Source organism: Oncorhynchus tshawytscha, linkage group LG12 (assembly GCF_018296145.1).
Source record: "Oncorhynchus tshawytscha isolate Ot180627B linkage group LG12, Otsh_v2.0, whole genome shotgun sequence".
NCBI classification, from domain to species: Eukaryota; Metazoa; Chordata; class Actinopteri; order Salmoniformes; family Salmonidae; genus Oncorhynchus; species Oncorhynchus tshawytscha.
The window spans coordinates 17,963,284-17,983,102 of NC_056440.1; the positions used below are offsets into that span (position 1 = coordinate 17,963,284).

The window sequence follows — 19,819 nt, forward strand, 5'->3', positions numbered from 1 at the left end:
CACACACAGTTGAGAGATAAGAGAAGAGAAGAGAGAGAGAGAAGAGGAGAAGAAAGAAAAGTTTGATCTCTCAAACACATAACTATTTCCCTTCTAACACTCCCCCGCCTCTCACCCCCTCTCTCTGTCTCTCTCTGTCTATCCCCCTCCCTCTCTTCACAGATTAATGACAGATGTGAGTCAAATCAGAACCCCCCCCATAACAAACAACCATAACGAAGTTAAAGCCCCCCTGCCACTGTTTCAGTAAAAAGCTGAGGGATGGGACTGGTGGAATGTAACCACTCTCAAATGCATAGAAAGAGCTATGGATGCAAGGACTGATCATCCAATATAAAACAATTATAGTTTTGACCATGTTTTGAGGCTATACAGTGTTTGTTTACATGTACATTGTTTACAAACATTGAAGTAAAATAATATTGTATTTTGGGTTCTGATAAGGTACGACTGCTGAACTAAACTCATGAGGCATTTCTAAATTATATTTTTCATATACAGTGGGGCAAAAAAAGTATTTAGTCATCCACCAATCACGATACATGGCCCCATTCATTCTTTCCTTTACACGGATCAGTCGTCCTGGTCCCTTTGCAGAAAAACTGCCCCAAAGCATGATATTTCCACCCCCATGCTTCACAGTAGGTATGGTGTTCTTTGGATGCAACTCAGCATTCTTTGAACTCCAAACACGACGAGTTGAATTTTTACCAAAAAGTTATATTTTGGTTTCATCTGACCATATGACATTCTCCCAATCTTCTTCTGGATCATCCAAATGCTCTCTAGCAAACTTTAGACGGGCCTGGACATGTATTGGCTTAAGCAGGGGGACACGTCTGGCACTGCAGTATTTGAGTCCCTGGCGGCGTAGTGTGTTACTGATGGTAGGCTTTGTTACTTTGGTCCCAGCTCTCTGCAGATCATTCACTAGGTCCCCCCGTGTGGTTCTGGGATTTTTGCTCACCGTTCTTGTGATCATTTTGACCCCACGGGGTGAGATCTTGCGTGGAGCCCCAGATCGAGGGAGATTATCAGTTGTCTTGTATGTCTTCCATTTCCTAATAATTGCTCCCACAGTTGATTTTTTCAAACCAAGCTGCTTACCTATTGCAGATTCAGTCTTCCCATCCTGGTGCAGGTCTACAATTTTGTTTCTGGTGTCCTTTGACAGCTCTTTGGTCTTGGCCATAGTGGAGTTTGGAGTGTGACTGTTTGAGGTTGTGGACAGGTGTCTTTTACACTGATAACAAGTTAAAACAGGTGCCATTAATACAGGTAACGAGTGGAGGACAGAGGAGCCTCTTAAAGAAGAAGTCACAGGTCTGTGAGAGCCAGAAATCTTGCTTGTTTGTAGGTGACCAAATACTTATTTTCCACCATAATTTGCAAATAAATTCATTAAAAATCCTACAATGTGATTTTCTGGATTTTTTTTCTCATTTTGTCAGTCATAGTTGAAATGTACCTATGATGAAAATTACAGTCCTCTCTCATCTTTTTAAGTGGGAGAACTTGCACAATTGGTGGCTGACTAAATACTTTTTTTGCCCCACTGTACATATGATAGATTTATAATTCCAAAAATGGATGTAGCAACTGCAGATTGCCCCTTTAACCACCTCGCTACCTGGATTATGTTGGAGAGGATTCCATTAAAGAACACCCTCTCCAACATAATCCAGGTAGAATTAGGAATTCCCCAGGGCAGCTGTCTTGGCCCATTACATTTTTCAATCTTTACTAATGACATGCCACAGGCTTTGAGTAAAGCCAGTGTGTCTATGTATGCAAATGACTCAACACTATACACGTCAGCTACTACAGCGACTGAAATGACCGCAACATTTAACAAAGAGTTGCACTTGGTTCAAGAGTGGGTGGCAAGGAAAAAGTTACTCCTAAATATTTCTAAAACTAAAAGCATTGTATTTGTGACAAATATTTCACTAAACCCAACTAAATCTTGTAATAAATAATGTGGAAATTGAGCAAGTCGAGGTGACTAAACTGCTTGGATTAAACCTGGATTGTAAACTGTCATGGTCAAAAACATGTTGATAAAACAGTATCTAAAATGGAGAGAAGTCTGCCCATAATAAAGCTCTGATCTGCCTTCTTAACAAGAAGTTAAGCTTTAATTTGGTGTATGCACTTGTGAATGTATGAAAGTTAAATAAATATTTCTTTGAATGAATTTCGCGCTCTGCCATTTCAGTGGATGTTGTCGAGGGGAACCCCTAGCGGAACCCCTAGCCATAATAGGGTCACTATCAACAAGGCAGGTCCTACAGGCCCAAGTTTTGTCGCAGCTGGACTACTGTTCAGTCGTGTGGTCAGGTGCCACAAAAAGGGACTTTGCAATTGGCTCAGAACAGAGCAGGGCTGGCCCTTGGATGTACACAGAGAGATCATTTTTATAATATGCATGTCAATCTCTTGACTCAACATGGAGGAGAGATTGACTTCATCATTACTTGTGCTTATGAGAGGTATTGACATGTTGAATGCACCGAACTGTCTGTTTGAACTACTGGCGCACAGCTTGGACACTCATGCATACCCCACAAGACATGCCACAAGAGGTCTCTTCACAGTCCCCAAGTCCAGAACAGACTATGAGAGCCTCACAGTACTACATAGAGCCATGACTACATGGAACTCGATTCCACATCAAGTTACTGATGCAAGCAGTAAAATTAGAAAACAGTAAAAAACACCTTATGCAATAGCGGGGACTGTGAAGCAACACAAATACAGGCACAGACAAGCATACACACACACACACATGATAACATATGCACTATACAGACACGTACACACACACACAATAACATACGCACTATACAGTGCCTTGTGAAAGTATTCGGCCCCCTTGAACTTTGTGACCTTTTGCCACATTTCAGGCTTCAAACATAAAGATATAAAACTGTATTTTTTTGTGAAGAATCAACAACAAGTGGGACACAATCATGAAGTGGAACGACATTTATTGGATATTTCAAACTTTTTTAACAAATCAAAAACTGAAAAATTGGGCGTGCAAAATTATTCAGCCCCTTTACTTTCAGTGCAGCAAACTCTCTCCAGAAGTTCAGTGAGGATCTCTGAATGATCCAATGTTGACCTAAATGACTAATGATGATAAATACAATCCACCTGCGTGTAATCAAGTCTCCGTATAAATGCACCTGCACTGTGATAGTCTCAGAGGTCCGTTAAAAGCACAGAGAGCATCATGAAGAACAAGGAACACACCAGGCAGGTCCGAGATACTGTTGTGAAGAAGTTTAAAGCCGGATTTGGATACAAAAAGATTTCCCAAGCTTTAAACATCCCAAGGAGCACTGTGCAAGTGATAATATTGAAATGGAAGGAGTATCAGACCACTGCAAATCTACCAAGACCTGGCCGTCCCTCTAAACTTTCAGCTCATACAAGGAGAAGACTGATCAGAGATGCAGCCAAGAGGCCCATGATCACTCTGGATGAACTGCAGAGATCTACAGCTGAGGTGGGAGACTCTGTCCATAGGACAACAATCAGTCGTATATTGCACAAATCTGGCCTTTATGGAAGAGTGGCAAGAAGAAAGCCATTTCTTAAAGATATCCATAAAAAGTGTTGTTTAAAGTTTGCCACAAGCCACCTGGGAGACACACCAAACATGTGGAAGAAGGTGCTCTGGTCAGATGAAACCAAAATTGAACTTTTTGGCAACAATGCAAAACGTTATGTTTGGCGTAAAAGCAACACAGCTCATCACCCTGAACACACCATCCCCACTGTCAAACATGGTGGTGGCAGCATCATGGTTTGGGCCTGCTTTTCTTCAGCAGGGACAGGGAAGATGGTTAAAATTGATGGGAAGATGGATGGAGCCAAATACAGGACCATTCTGGAAGAAAACCTGATGGAGTCTGCAAAAGACCTGAGACTGGGACGGAGATTTGTCTTCCAACAAGACAATGATCCAAAACATAAAGCAAAATCTACAATGGAATGGTTCAAAAATAAACATATCCAGGTGTTAGAATGGCCAAGTCAAAGTCCAGACCTGAATCCAATCGAGAATCTGTGGAAAGAACTGAAAACTGCTGTTCACAAATGCTCTCCATCCAACCTCACTGAGCTCGAGCTGTTTTGCAAGGAGGAATGGGAAGAAATTTCAGTCTCTCGATGTGCAAAACTGATAGAGACATACCCCAAGCGACTTACAGCTGTAATCGCAGCAAAAGGTGGCGCTACAAAGTATTAACTTAAGGGGGCTGAATAATTTTGCACGCCCAATTTTTCAGTTTTTGATTTGTTAAAAAAGTTTGAAATATCCAATAAATGTCGTTCAACTTTATGATTGTGTCCCACTTGTTGTTGATTCTTCACAAAAAAATACAGTTTTATATCTTCATGTTTGAAGCCTGAAATGTGGCAAAAGGTCGCAAAGTTCAAGGGGGCCGAATACTTTCGCAAGGCACTGTACACACACGTACACATGGATTTAGTACTGTAGATATGTGGTAGTGGTGGAGTAGGGGCCTGAGGGCACACAGTGTGTTATGAAATCTGTGAATGTATTGTAATGTTTTTAAAATAGTATAAACTGCCTTCATTGTGCTGGACCCCAGGAAGAGGATTGGGTTCGGTGGACAGATATTGGGCCCATCACCAATCAGGCCACAAAAAAGGTCTAAGTTTCAGTTTGATGAATGAAGTCAATAAAAAGCTCCTGACAAACACACACACACACACACCTGCAACACAACCCACACACACACACACACACATACACACACACACGTGCAACACAACCACACGCACACACACACACACGCATACACACACTCACACACACACACACACACACACACACACACACACACACACACACACACACACACACACACACACACAACACAACCACACACACACACCTGCAACACAACCACACACACACACACACACACGCATACACACACACACAACACAACCACACACACACACACACACACACACACACACACACACACACACACACACACACACACACACACCTGCAACACAACCACACACACACACACATGCAACACAACCACACACACACACACACACCTGCAACACAACCACACACACACACCTGCAACACAACCACACACACACACACACACACCTGCAACACAACCACACACACACACACACCTGCAACACAACCACACACACACACCTGCAACACAACCACACACACACCTACAACACAACCACACACACACACACACACACCTGCAACACAACCACACACCTACACCTGCAACACAACCCACACACACACACACACCTGCAACACAACCACGAGCACAAGCACGCACACACAACTACAACACAACAACGAGCACAAGCACACACACACACACCTGCAACACAACCACACACACACACGTGCAACACAACCACACACACACACACACACACACATACACACACCTGCAACACAACCACACACACACGTGCAACACAACCACACACACACACACACACCACCTGCAACACAACCACACACACACACACCTGCAACACAACCACACACACACACCTGCAACACAACCACACACACACACCTGCAACACAACCACACACACACACACCTGCAACACAACCACACACACACCTACAACACAACCACACACACACACACCTGCAACACAACCACACACACACCTGCAACACAACCACGAGCACAAGCACGCACGCACACACACCTACAACACAACAACAAGCACAAGCACACACACACACCTGCAACACAACCACACACACACACGTGCAACACAACCACACACACACACACACACACACACACCTGCAACATAACCACACACACACACCTGCAACACAACCACACACACACACCTGCAACACAACCACACACACACACACACACACCTGCAACACAACCACACACACACACCTGCAACACAACCACACACACACACACCTGCAACACAACCACGACACACACACACCTGCAACACAACCACGAGCACAACCACACACACACACCTGCAACACAGCCACGAGCACAACCACACACACACACCTGCAACACAACCACGAGCACAAGCACGCACACACACCTGCAACACAACCACGAGCACAAGCACACACACACCTGCAACACAACCATGAGCACAACCACATACACACCTGCATTACAACCACACACACACCTGCAACACAACCATGAGCACAACCACACACACACACCTGCAACACAACCATGAGCACAACCACACACACACACCTGCAACACAACCACAACCACACACACACCTGCAGCACAACCACAAGCACAACCACACACACACATCTGCAGCACAACCACACACACACACAGGTACCTGTAGAGAGAAGGCTCGTAGGGCAGGTATAGGGATGAGAGCTGCCATGAAGAAAGCAGTGACGTTACTGATGGAGGTGAGAGCTACACTAGCCCCTGTCCTCTTCAAACACTCTCCTGTACGGTCCTACACACACAGAGATAAAGAGAGAGAGATAAAGATGAAGAGAGATAAAGACAGAGAAATCCCTTAGAATTTCAACCTGTTCAGATAGAGGGCTACAAAACACAACATATTGCAAGAGGAGATGCATCATGACGCCGATGATATGATAATAAAATATATTGCAGAGCATTCCGAGGGAGATATCAACAGCTGCAAAACATCTTAGTATGTTCCAACTTCCAACTTGATCTTAAGGCAAGTGTTTGATTGGATTAAGATATATGACAGGTGTCTGCCTCAGGTGTTTCGTAGGGTTGTGTTTAGGAATGGAATACATTGCTCTTATCTCTCCATGACACCTTACTAAGCTCATGAGTACAAAGACTGCATGCAGCTTGTGTGGCTTTTTAGAGGAAAGAAAACAACTTTCTACCTACTCTTTGGTTGAGAGTTTCCTTTTAGGAGGGTGGAACCCTTCATTTTTAACATGTATGAACACAGTAGTTAATCACGCAAGATTTGACTTCTGGGTTAACAGTTATTATACACACGCTAAGATCAAAAACACAATGCTCACACACATCTCACTAAAGTTCTGCACGCACAAAACACAGTTCATCCCGTCTTAGCCCTATCTGCCCCGAATGGAGCTACGCAGAAACACACTCACACTATGTTTGTTAGGGTTGGGTGAGGATTATGAACGATGATAGGCAGCCAACCTTTTGACGGTGACGACATTGTGATGTGACAGACGATGGTTTAGGCTATTTGGTACATGGCTGGTGCCACACAGTAAATACCACGTCTGTGGCATTCCTAGTAACTAGCCTATCCCTACTGTTTGCTATAGCCTATTTCAATAAATATGTTATATGCAGAACGCAAGAGGAATTTAAGATAGACAGAGCAGAGAATTCCACCAAAGCAGTGCAAAATGAAAAATATATAGATATTGGAGCCAATAGAGGGCTATCATATATCACAATGTTTCATGAGTACATCATCATGACAGGACAAAGGTTGACGTCACCCAACGCTAGCGCGTGTGGAGTGATGAGGACGTGTCAGACAGAAGAGATCAGGTTCATCTCTGTTTACTGTTCATCTGGGGATAGAGGAAGGAGATCAAGTTAATCTCTGTTTACTGTTCATCTGGGGATAGAGGAAGGAGATCAGGTTCATCTCTGTTTACTGTTCATCTGGGGATAGAGGAAGGAGATCAGGTTCATCTCTGTTTACTGTTCATCTGGGGAGAGAGGAAAGAGATCAGGGTCATCTCTGTTTACTGTTCATCTGGGGATAGAGGAAGGAGATCAGGTTCATCTCTGTTTACTGTTCATCTGGGGAGAGAGGAAAGAAATCAGGGTCATCTCTGTGTACTGTTCATCTGGGGAGAGAGGAAAGAAAGCAGGGTCATCTCAGTTTACTGTTCATCTGGGGAGAGAGGAAAGAGATCAGGTTCATCTCTGTTTACTGTTCATCTGGGGAGAGAGGAAAGAAATCAGGTTCATCTCTGTGTACTGTTCATCTGGGGAGAGAGGAAAGAAATCAGGTTCATCTCTGTGTACTGTTCATCTGGGGAGAGAGGAAAGAAATCAGGGTCATCTCTGTGTACTGTTCATCTGGGGAGAGAGGAAAGAGATCAGGTTCATCTCTGTTTACTGTTCATCTGGGGAGAGAGGAAAGAGATCAGGGGGAAAACAAGTAAATACGTGTCTGTGTTTCCCCTTCTACACAGAAACACACACACACATGCAGGAACACGCAGGCACACGCAGGCACACACACACACACACAGACACACACACACGCAGGAACACACACACACACTCTACAAACTGTTTTAGTATCCCAGACCTCAAGAGCCCACATCCTATGCATTAGTGTATACAAAGTACACTCCTATAGACATTTGAATATCTGTCTGTGTGTGTGTATTTTTGTGCATGTGTGTGCGTCTGATGTTGCATCATAGGCACAGACAGGCTCAGACACATTCGTCTAGGTGAGGGATAAGAGGAGGGGGAGACAGAGAGAGGGAGAGAGGGAAGGGTATGGATAGGTTTATTTTCAATCTTCCCCAGAGCCCATATCTAAAAAGTGTCTTAGAATGCTGATCTAGGATCAGGTGCCCCCTGTTCATACAATCATATTCATTATGCTTTAAATAAAGGCAAAACTGGTCGCAGATTAGCTCTCAGACTAGTCCCTGCAGGCAGGGGTTGAAGAAGCCATACCCACAGTGATCAGTGTGGTGTGGAAGCATAGTGTTGTTGTTGTGTCTCACCTCAAATGGGATCCTCTTGTTCTGTCCCGTCTCACTGAAGGCATGGGCCAGGAGAAACACATCATCCACACCTACACCTAGTGCCAGGAACGGAAGCACCTGAAACACACACGCACATGCACACCAGTTAGTCAGTCTGTGTGTGTGATGTGTTACCGAAGTCTGAAATACAGTATGTGCAGGAGGCAGAGTTTGTAACCTTCGACTGATTGAACGGTAGTGTAGGTAACACATCAAAAGTTTGGGGTCATTTAGAAATATCCTTCTTTTAGAAATATCATTTTTTTTGTCCATTAAAATTACATCAAATTTTCAGAAATATGTGTAGACATTGTTAATATTGTAAATTACTATGGTAGCTAGAAACCGTAGATTTGTTTTATGGAATATCTACATAGGCGTACTGAAACCTGATTAAAGAAGCAATAAAACTAGCCTTCTTTAGACTAGTTGAGTATCTGGAGCATCGGCATTTGTGGGTTTGATTACAGGCTCAAAATGGCCTTCTGAAACTCGTCAGTCTGTTCTTGTTCTAAGAAATTAAGGCTATTCCATTCGAGAAATTGCCAAGAAACTGAAGATCTCATACAACGCTGTGTACAGTCGTGGCCAAACGTTTTGAGAATGACACTAATATTAATTTTCACAAAGTCTGCTGCCTCAGTTTGTATGATGGCAATTTGCATAACCTCCAGAATGTTATGAAGAGTGACCAGATGAATTGCAATTAATTGCAAAGTCCCTCTTTGCCATGTAAATTAACTGAATCCCCCAAATAAATTTCCACTGCATTTGCCACAAAAGGACCAGCTGACATTATGTCAGTGATTCTCTAGTTAACACAGGTGTGAGTGTTGATGAGGACAAGGCTGGAGATCACTCTGTCATGCTGATTGAGTTTGAATAACAGACTGGAAGCTTCAAAAGGAGGGTGGTGCATGGAATTATTGTTCTTCCTCTGTCAACCATGGTTACCTGCAAGGAAACACGTGCCGTCATTATTGCTTGCACAAAACGAGCTTCAGAGGCAAGGATATTGCTGCCATTAATAGTGCACCTAAATCAACCATTTATCGGATCATCAATAACTTCAAGGAGAGCGGTTCAATTGTTGTGAAGAAGGCTTCAGGGCGCCCAAGAAAGTCCAGCAAGCGCCAGGACCATCTCCTAAAATTGATTCAGCTGCGGGATCGGGGTACCACCAGTACAGAACTTGCTCAGGAATGGCAGCAGGCAGGTGTGAGTGCATCTGCACGCACAGTGAGGCAAAGACTTTTGGAGGATGACCTGGTGTCAAGAAAGGCAGCAAGAAGCCACTTCTCTCCAGGAAAAACATCAGGGACAGACTGATATTCGGCAAAAGGTACAGGGATTGGACTGCTGAGGACTGGGGTAAAGTCATTTTCTCTGATGAATCCCCTTTCCGATTGTTTGGGACATCCGGAAAAAAGCTTGTCCGGAGAAGACAAGGTGAGCGCTACCATCAGTCCTGTGTCATGCCAACAGTAAAGCATCCTGAGACCATTCATGTGTGGGGTTGATACTCAGCCAAGGGAGTGGGCTCACTCACAATTTTGTCTAAGAACACAGCCATGAATAAAGAATGGTACCAACACATCCTCCGAATGCAACTTCTCCCAACCATCCAGGAACAGTTTGGTGACGAACATGGTCTTTTCCAGCATGATGGAGCCCCTTTGCTATAAGGCAAAAGTGATAACTAAGTGGCTTGGGGAACAAAACATCGATATTTTGGGTCCATGGCCAGGAAACTCCCCAGACCTTAATCCAATTGAGAACTTGTGGTCAATCCTCAAGAGGCGGGTGGACAAACAAAAACCAACAAATTCTGACAAACTCCAAGCATTGATTATGTAAGAATGGGCTGCCATCAGTCAGGATGTGGCCCAGAAGTTAATTGACAGCATTCTAGGGCGAATATTGACTTTGCAAATATTGACTCTTTGCATCAACTTCATGTAATTGTCAATAAAGGCCTTTGACACTTATGAAATGTTTGTAATTATACTTCAGTATTCCATAGTAACATCTGACAAAAATATCTAAAGACACTGAAGCAGCAAACTATGTGAAAATTAATATTTGTGTCATTCTCAAAACTTTTGGCCACAATTGTACTACTCCCTTCACAGAACTTCACAAACTGGTCCTAACCAGAATAGAAAGAGGAGTGGGAGGCCCCGGTGTACAACTGAGCAAAAAGAAAAGTACATTAGAGTGTCTAGTTTGAGAAATAGACGCCTCAGAAGTCTTCAGCTGGGAGCTTCATTAAATAGTACCCACAAAACACCAGTCTCAGCGTCAACAGTGAAGGGGCGACTCCAGGATGCTGGTCTTCTAGGCAGAGTTACAAAGAAAAAGCAATATCTCAGGCTGGCCAATAAAAAAATAAAAATAAGATGGGCAAAAGAACACAGACAATGGACAGAGGAAGATTGGAAAAAAAGTGTTATGGACAGATGAATCTAAGTTTGAGGTGTTCGGATCACAAAGAAGAACATTCATGAGACGCAGAAAAAAATTAAAAGATGCTGGAGGAGTGCTTGAGGCCATCTGTCAAGCATGGTGGAGGCAATGTGATGGTCTGGGGCGCTTTGGTGGTGGTAAGGTGGGAGATTTGTACAGGGTAAAAGGGATCTTGAAGAAGGAAGGCTATCACCTCATTTTGCAACACAATGCCATACCGTGTGGACGGTGCTTAGTAGGAGACAATTTCCTCCTACAACAGGACAATGACCCAGAGCACAGCTACAAACTATGCAAGAACTATTTAGGGAAGGAGCAGTCAGCTGGTATTCTGTCTATAATGGAGTGGCCAGCACAGTCACCGGATCTCAACCCTATTGAGCTGTTGTGGGAGCATCTTGACCGTTTGGTATGTAAGAAGTGCCCATCAAGCCAATCCAACTTGTGGGAAGTGCTTCAGGAAGCATGGGGTGAAATCTCTTTAGATTACCTCAACAAATTGACAACTAGAATGCCAAAGGTCTGCAAGGCTGTAAATATTGCAAATGGAGGATTCTTTGACAAAAGCAAAGTTTGAAGGACACAATAATTATTTAAATTAAAAATCATTATAACCTTGTCAACGTCTTGACTATATTTCCCCAAAGTTAATGTATGTACCTGTGTGTGTGTGTTGTGGGTGTGTGTGTTGTATGTTGTGTGGGTGCGTTAGCCTGTGTGTGTTTGTGTTGTGGGTGTGTGTGTTGTATGTTGTGTGGGTGCATTAGCCTGTGTGTGTGTGTGTTGTGGGTGTGTGTGTTGTATGTTGTGTGGGTGCGTTAGCCTGTGTGTGTATGTATTGTGGGTGTGTGTGTTGTATGTTGTGTGGGTGCATTAGCCTGTGTGTGTGTGTGTTGTGGGTGTGTGTGTTGTATGTTGTGTGGGTGCGTTAGCCTGTGTGTGTGTGTGTTGTGGGTGTGTGTGTTGTATGTTGTGTGGGTGCGTTAGCCTGTGTGTGTGTGTGTTGTGGGTGTGTGTGTTGTATGTTGTGTGGGTGCGTTAGCCTGTGTGTGTGTGTGTTGTGGTTGTGGGTGTGTGTGTTGTATGTTGTGTGGGTGCGTTAGCCTGTGTGTGTGTGCTACCTGTGTGGTGGCAGCGTTGAAAGATATACCCAGCAGAGAGCAGAGCCCCAGGCCTGCAGCCACAGACAGCGCCACCAACAGGACACCAGCCAGTCCAACGGCTCCCTGAGACTTAGCACAGTCCCAGCGTAGCATGGTCAGACAGGCATAGGCCAACTACACAGAGAGAGAGAGCATGTTAATGCTCACACACACATGCTTACCCACACACTTGCACACACACACTTGCCACACACACTTGCCACACACACACACACAGAGGTATAGTTGATTAAAACCTGTTAAAGATAGGGCTGATTACTGCCCCCTTTGGAGGAATTGCGTGCCCATAGTAAACAGAAAAAGAATCTGTCAAAAATTGCTAATACATGCATATAATAATAATTATTGAATAGAAAACACTCTAAAGCTTCTAAAACCGTTTAAATTATGTCTCTATGTAAAGCAGAACTCTCAGGGCACTAATTCTCCCAAACTCTCTCTTGTCATCATAAAAGTTGGCCCAACTTTGACGTCATCGCCCCCACCCTTCCCAAGCACCTACAGTCCTGGGAACAGTTTCTATGTCTTCAGCGCGATGTCTGCTTTCAATGGGGCTTCTCATTGTGAGAATCGCGCGCTCACGAGAGTTTTGGCGGGCCGAAACCTTTCGGTCACGCGAAAAAACAGGTTACTCTCATGCGCGCTCTGCTCGGGTGATGTCTTTCTTCCAAGATTGATTAAACGACGCGTGTGTTTCTGATCGTCCTCAGGATTGCTGTGAACCTAGATAACATGCTAACGCTTGGTTCTGAACATAGTTTGACAAGTTTAGTCGACATATAATATGTAATTTCGACGTTTTGGTGCGCATCCACTCAACTTTTTGGCCGCATTTCAACCGGAATATGTCGAGTTTGATCACCGAAAGACACAGACTTCAAAACTAAAGCTGTTTTTGGTAAGTATAAACCCTTTCACGTCTTCTGATGGAAGAACAGCAAAGGTAAGGGAATATTTATGTGTTTATTATGGGTTTCTGTGGACTCATAATCTGTGGTTCTGAGGAGCCATAATGCTAATTTCTGAGCGCCGTCTCATATTATTACATAGTGAACGAAATCTGTAACGTTAAAAATAAATGTAACACAGCGATTGCATTTAGAAGAAGTGTATCTTTCTATATATATGTAGAACATGCATATTTAGTCAAAGTTTATGATGTGTATTCCTTGTTAGCTGACGGCATCTGCCGGAGCTATCGTCATTTCTCCGGACATTTGAGTAGCATTTTCTGAACAATGCGTCATTATAAACAGAGATTTATGGATATATGTAGCATATTATTGAAAAAAACAAATGTACTGTGTAACATGTTATATTACTGTCATCTGATGAAGATTTCAAAAGGTTAGTGAAATTATTTTTCTTTTAATCCTGCGTTTGGTGATTGCATATTTTGTTCAATTTGGCTATGGAAATTAGCTGTGTCTTCGGTGTGTCTTCGGTGGTGGTTTGACATAAATATGTGCTATGTTTTCGCTGTAAAACATTTTAGAAATCTGACTTGCTGGGTAGATAAACAAGTTGTTTATCTTTCATTTGAGCTATTGGACTTGTTAATGTGTGGAGGTTAAATATTTTTAAGAATATTTTTTGCGTTCCATGCGCCACATTCCAGCTGACGGTGGGAGGGCCGGTTCCCAATTGGGACTCAAGATCCTCAACAGGTTTTAAGTGTGTTGAGCCCCAGGTGTGTGTTGTCAGTCTCACCATGAGCAGGTAGCCGCTGGCCACTCGTATGATGCTGACATCAGAGAAAGACTTGAGGATGTCTTCCAGAGTGGTGGTGGTAAACGTCAACACTTTCTGAGACGAGTTGGCTGCTACACTCTGCTTTACCACCTGGGGAGAGAGGGAGGAGAGAGGGGAGGGGGAGAGAGAGGAGGGGGAGAGAGGGGAGGGGGAGAGAGGGGAGAGAGGGAGAGAGGAGGGGGGAGAGAGAGAGAGAGAGAGAGAGAGAGAGAGGAGGGAGAGAGGGGGAGGGGGGGGAGAGAGAGGGATAGAGGGAGAGGAGGGAGAGAGGGGGGGGGGAGAGAGGAGAGGAGAGGAGAGGAGAGGGGGAGAGGGGGGGGGGAGAGAGGGGAGGGGGAGAGAGGGAGGGAGAGAGAAAGGGAGAGAGAGAGAGGGAGAGAGAGTGCGGGGAGGGGGAGAGAGGGAGGGGAGAGGGGAGGGGGGAGAGGGGGGGGGAGAGGGGGAGAGAGGGAGGGAGAGAGGGGAGGGGGAGAGAGAGGAGGGGGAGAGAGGGGAGGGGGAGAGAGGAGGGGGAGAGAGGGAGGGAGAGAGGGGAGGGGGAGAGAGGAGGGGGAGAGAGGGAGGGAGAGAGGGGAGGGGGAGAGAGGGGAGGGGGAGAGAGGGAGGGAGGGAGAGAGGGGAGGGAGAGAGAGAGGGAGAGAGAGAGGGGAGAGAGAGAGAGTGGGGAGGGGGAGAGAGGGAGGGAGAGAGGGAGGGGGAGAGAGGGGAGGGGGAGAGAGAGAGAGAGGGGGAGAGGAGGGAGGGAGAGAGGGAAGGGGGAGAGAGAGAGAAATAAATAAAGAGAGAGAGATAAGGAGAGAGAGAGAGAGAGCGAGAGAGAGAGGAGGGGGAGAGAGAGAGGGAGAGAGAGAGAGAGAGAGAGAGAGAGAGAGAGAAAGAGAAGGGGGAGAGAGGAGGGGGAGAGAGAGAGAGAAATAAAGAGAGAGAGATAAAGAGAGAGATGAGAGAGAGAGATAAAGAGAGAGATAAATAAATAACAAGAGAGATAAAGAGAGATATATATAGAGAGAGATAAAAGAGAGAAATAAAGTGAGCGAGAGAGAGAAATAAATAAAGAGAGAGAGATAGAGAGAGATAAAGAGAGAGATAAAGAGAGGGAGAGAATGAGAGAGAGAGAGCGAGAGAGAGAGAATAAGGAGAAAGAGAGAGAGAGAAATAAATAAATAAAGAGAGAGAAAGAGAGAGATATAGAGAGAGAGATAAAAGAGAGAAATAAAGGGAGAGAGAGAGAGAGAGAGAGAGAGAGAGAGAGAGAGAGAGAATGTAATTGAAGAATCCATAGACTCTAACCACTTCTGGGAAAATTGGAAAACACTAAACAAACAACAACACGGAGAATTATATATCCAAAATGGAGATGTATGGGTAAACAACTTCTCGAATCTGTTTGGCTCTATTACAAAGAATAAAGAGCAAAAACATATACATGATCAAATTCAAATCTTAGAATCAACTATTAAAGACTATCAGAACCCACTGGATTCTCCAATTACCTTGAATGAGTTACAGGACAAAATAAAACCATCCAACCCAAAAAGGCCTGTGGTGTTGATGGAATCCTTAATGAAATTATCAAATATACAGACAACAAATTCCAATTGGCTATACTGAAACTCTTTAACATCATCCTTAGCTCTGGCATCTTCCCCAATATTTGGAACCAAGGACTGATCACCCCAATCCACAAAAGTGGAGACAAATTTGACCCCAATAATTACCGTGGAATATGCGTCAACAGTAACCTTGGGGAAAATCCTCTGCATTATCATTAACAGCAGACTCGTACATTGACTCAATGAAAACAATGTAATGAGCAAATGTCAAATTGGCTTTTTACCAAATTACTGTGCAACAGACCATGTATTCACCCTACACACCCTAATTGACAAACAAACAAACCAAAACAAAGGCAAAGTCTTTTCATGCTTTGTTGCCCCCAATAAAGCTTTTGACTCAATTTGGCACGAGGGTCTGCTATACAAATTGATGGAAAGTGGTTTTGCGGGTAAAACATACAACATTATAAATTCCATGTACACAAACCACAAGTGTGCGGTTAAAATTGGCAAAAAAACACACACATTTCTTCACACAGGGTCGTGGGGTGAGTCAGGGATGCAGCTTAAGCCCCACCCTCTTCAACATATATATATATATCAACGAATTGGGGCAGGCACTAGAAAGGTCTGCAGCACCCGGCCTCACCCTACTAGAATCCAAAGTCAAATGTCTACTGTTTGCTGATGGTCTGGTGCTTCTGTCACCAACCAAAGAGGGACACCAGCAGCACCTAGATCTTCTGCACAGATTCTGTCAGACCTGGGCCCTGACAGTAAATCTCAGTAAGACCAAAATAATGGTGTTCCAAAAAAGGTCCAGTCGCCAGGACCACAAATACAAATTCCATCTAGACACTGTTGCCCTAGAGCACACAAACACTATACATACCTCGGCCTAAACATCAGCGCCACAGGTAACTTCCACAAAGCAGTGAACAATCTGAGATACAAGGCAAGAAGGGCATTCTATGCCATCAAAAGGAACATAAATTTCAACATACCAATTAGGATCTGGCTAAAAATACTTGAATCAGTCAAAGAGCCCATTGCCCTTTATGGTTGTGAGGTCTGGGGTCTGCTCACCAACCAAGACTTCACAAAATGGGACAAACACCAAATTGAGACTCTGCATGCAGAATTCTGCAAAAATATCCTCCGTGTACAACGTAGAACACCAAATAATGTATGCAGAGCAGAATTAGGCCGAAACCCACTAATTATCAAAATCCAGAAAAGAGCCGTTAAATTCTACAACCACCTAAAAGGAAGCGATTCCCAAACCTTCCATAACAAAGCCATCACCTACAGAGAGATGAACCTGGAGAAGAGTCCCCTAAGCAAGCTGGTCCTCTGGCTCTGTTCACAAACACAAACACACCCCACAGAGTCCCAGGACAGCAGCACAATTAGACCCAACCAAATCATGAGGAAAAAAAATACTTGACACATTGGAAAGAATTAACAAAAAAACAGAGCGAACTAGAATGCTATTTGGCCCTAAACAGAGAGTACACAGTGGCAGAATACCTGACCACTGTGACTGACCCAAACTTAAGGAAAGCTTTGACTATGTATAGACTTAGTGAACATAGCCTTGCTATTGAGAAAGGCCGCCGTAGACAGACATGGCTCTCAAGAGAAGACAGGCTATGTGCTCACTGCCCACAAAATGAGGTGGAAACTGAGCTGCACTTCCTAACCTCCTGCCCAATGTATGACCATATTAGAGAGACATATTTCCCTCAGATTACACAGATCCACAAAGAATTGGAAAACAAATCCAATTTTGATAAACTCCCATATCTACTGGGTGAAATTCCACAGTGAGCCATCACAGCAGCAAGATTTGTGACCTGTTGCCACAAGAAAAGGGGAACCAGTGAAGAACAAACGCCATTGTGTACTTTAACCATTTGTACATTGTTACAACACTGTATGTATATATATATATATATATATATATATATATATATATAATATGACATTTGTAATGTCTTTATTGTTTTGAAACTTCTGTATGTGTAATGTGTACTGTTAATATTTGTTGTTTATTACACTTTTGTATATTATCTACTTCACTTGCGTTGGCAATGTTAACACATTTCCAAATAAAGCCCCTTGAATTGAATTGAATTGAGAGAGAGAGAGAAATAAAGAGAGAGAGATAAAGAGAGAGAGAAATAAAGAGAGAGATAAAGAGAGAGAGAAATAAAGAGAGATAAAGAGAGAGATAAAGAGAGCGAGAGCTTAAAGATAGAGAAATAAAGAGAGGGGTGAGAGAGAGAGAGAGAGAGAGAGAGAGAGAGAGGGGGGAGAGGAGGGAGAGAGAGAGAGAAGGGGAGGGAGAGAAATAAATAAATAAAGAGAGAAAGAGAGAGATAAAGAGAGAGAGGGGGTGAGAGGAGGGAGAGAGAGAGAGAGAGAGAGAGAGAGGAGGGAGAGAGAGAGAGAGAGAGAGAGAGAGAGAGAGAGAGAGAGAGAGAGAGGGGGAGAGAGAGAGAGAGAGAGAGAGAGAGAGAGAGAGAGAGAGAGAGAGAGAGAGAGAGAGAGAGAGAGATAGAGGGGGGAGAGAGAGGGCGAGAGGAGGGAGAGAGAGTGTCAGCTAAATAACAGGTTGGATGGTGTAAATGATGTAAAAGCTAACAACTCTACAGGGTGAGTAGGAGAGGCTCTAAGATAGTACAGTACTGCAGCTGTGACCTTGATAAACACACACACACAGATACACACATTATAAAACTCAATGCTTCTCTGGACTCTTTCACTGATGCTTACCAGAGCACTATTTCATTGACAAACCCACAAGCATAGAAGCACACACACACATACGCACACACACATGCAAGCATGCATGGACACACCACACACAGTAGATGTGTGGTCTGTGCCCCTGATGGTTAGAAGAGATTGATAAAAGCACAGTTCTCTCAAACAAATGATCACACCTGTTCCCTCACACTGAACACTGGGCCCCAAAAATGAATGGCTGACACACACACACACACACACACACACACACACACACACACACACACACACACACACACACACACACACACACACACACACACACACACACACACACACACACACACACACAGGGTCATATCGTATGGAGCAGGGGTTAAGACCTTAAAAAACAAAGACCAGTTGATGTCACACGTGAGCCACCAATGGGTCTGCAGCTGGGAAAGAGATTGTGCGTGCGTGTGTGCTCAAAAGATTCAGCGCCAGCTTGATGTTTTCCAGATGTCCTGCTCTCCCCTGCACAGCCCCCAACTCTAACCCACCGCCACACACCACTACTGGGACCACTCTCTACTGGAGGACCAGGCTTACATATGGGGTAAGCCAGGTTGCAAGTTCAGATACGGGGCCTACTGGGGGGCCCAGACTTCAGCTTCAGATAGGGGGCATGGGCTGTACTGGAGGGCCCAGACTTCAGCTTCAGATAGGGGACATGGGATTTACTGGGGGGCCCAGACTCCACATCTGTTAATGCTGGGCTGAAACTAAAATGTGCACCCTACCAGGATGGAGAAAACCATGATGCATATTCAATGCATTGCTAGGGCCTTCTTGAAACTATCACAGCCATAGTGCATTATATCATACGCTGCTGCTAGTGCTGCCTCCAAACTAGGGCAGAGGGACCGTTTCCTCCCGTCCTCTCCCATCTCCCTCTTAGGCCCACACAGGAGCAACTGGACTGAGGGGGAGGGAAGGCAGAGGGGGGAGAGGAAGGGGAGGAGGACGGGAGGATAGGGGCTGGAATGTGCACATTAGGTCTGCCATAGTTAGGAATGCCCCTCTCTCTCTCTCTACACAGCATGTTTTTACAGTACACTCTGTATGGCTCCTAGTACAGTTTACCCCACTGTACACTCACACACACAAACACATACAGCATTACCTCTGAGTATTTCCTTTGCCAGGCCTCCAGTATGGCTGCGGCCTTGTCTTGGTTCCAGTTGATATGGGACATGTCCTCATAGCCCTTCAGGTGCTCAAACATCTGCTTAGGGGTCATCAGCTGGAACATGGTCTGTAACGCCTGGGCACTACACACAC

General features: G+C 44.4%; 1 protein-coding gene across 1 annotated transcript in view; it reads right to left on the minus strand.

The window, feature by feature from the left end:
• Positions 1 to 19,819, minus strand: part of LOC112262641 (protein patched homolog 1-like) — a 152,568-nt gene that overhangs the window by 58,938 nt on the left and 73,811 nt on the right. Inside the window, 5 exon segments of the mRNA XM_042331416.1 lie at positions 6,393 to 6,518; positions 8,788 to 8,886; positions 12,396 to 12,551; positions 14,148 to 14,279; positions 19,662 to 19,809. Coding sequence (XP_042187350.1) covers positions 6,393 to 6,518; positions 8,788 to 8,886; positions 12,396 to 12,551; positions 14,148 to 14,279; positions 19,662 to 19,809 — 661 coding nt within the window.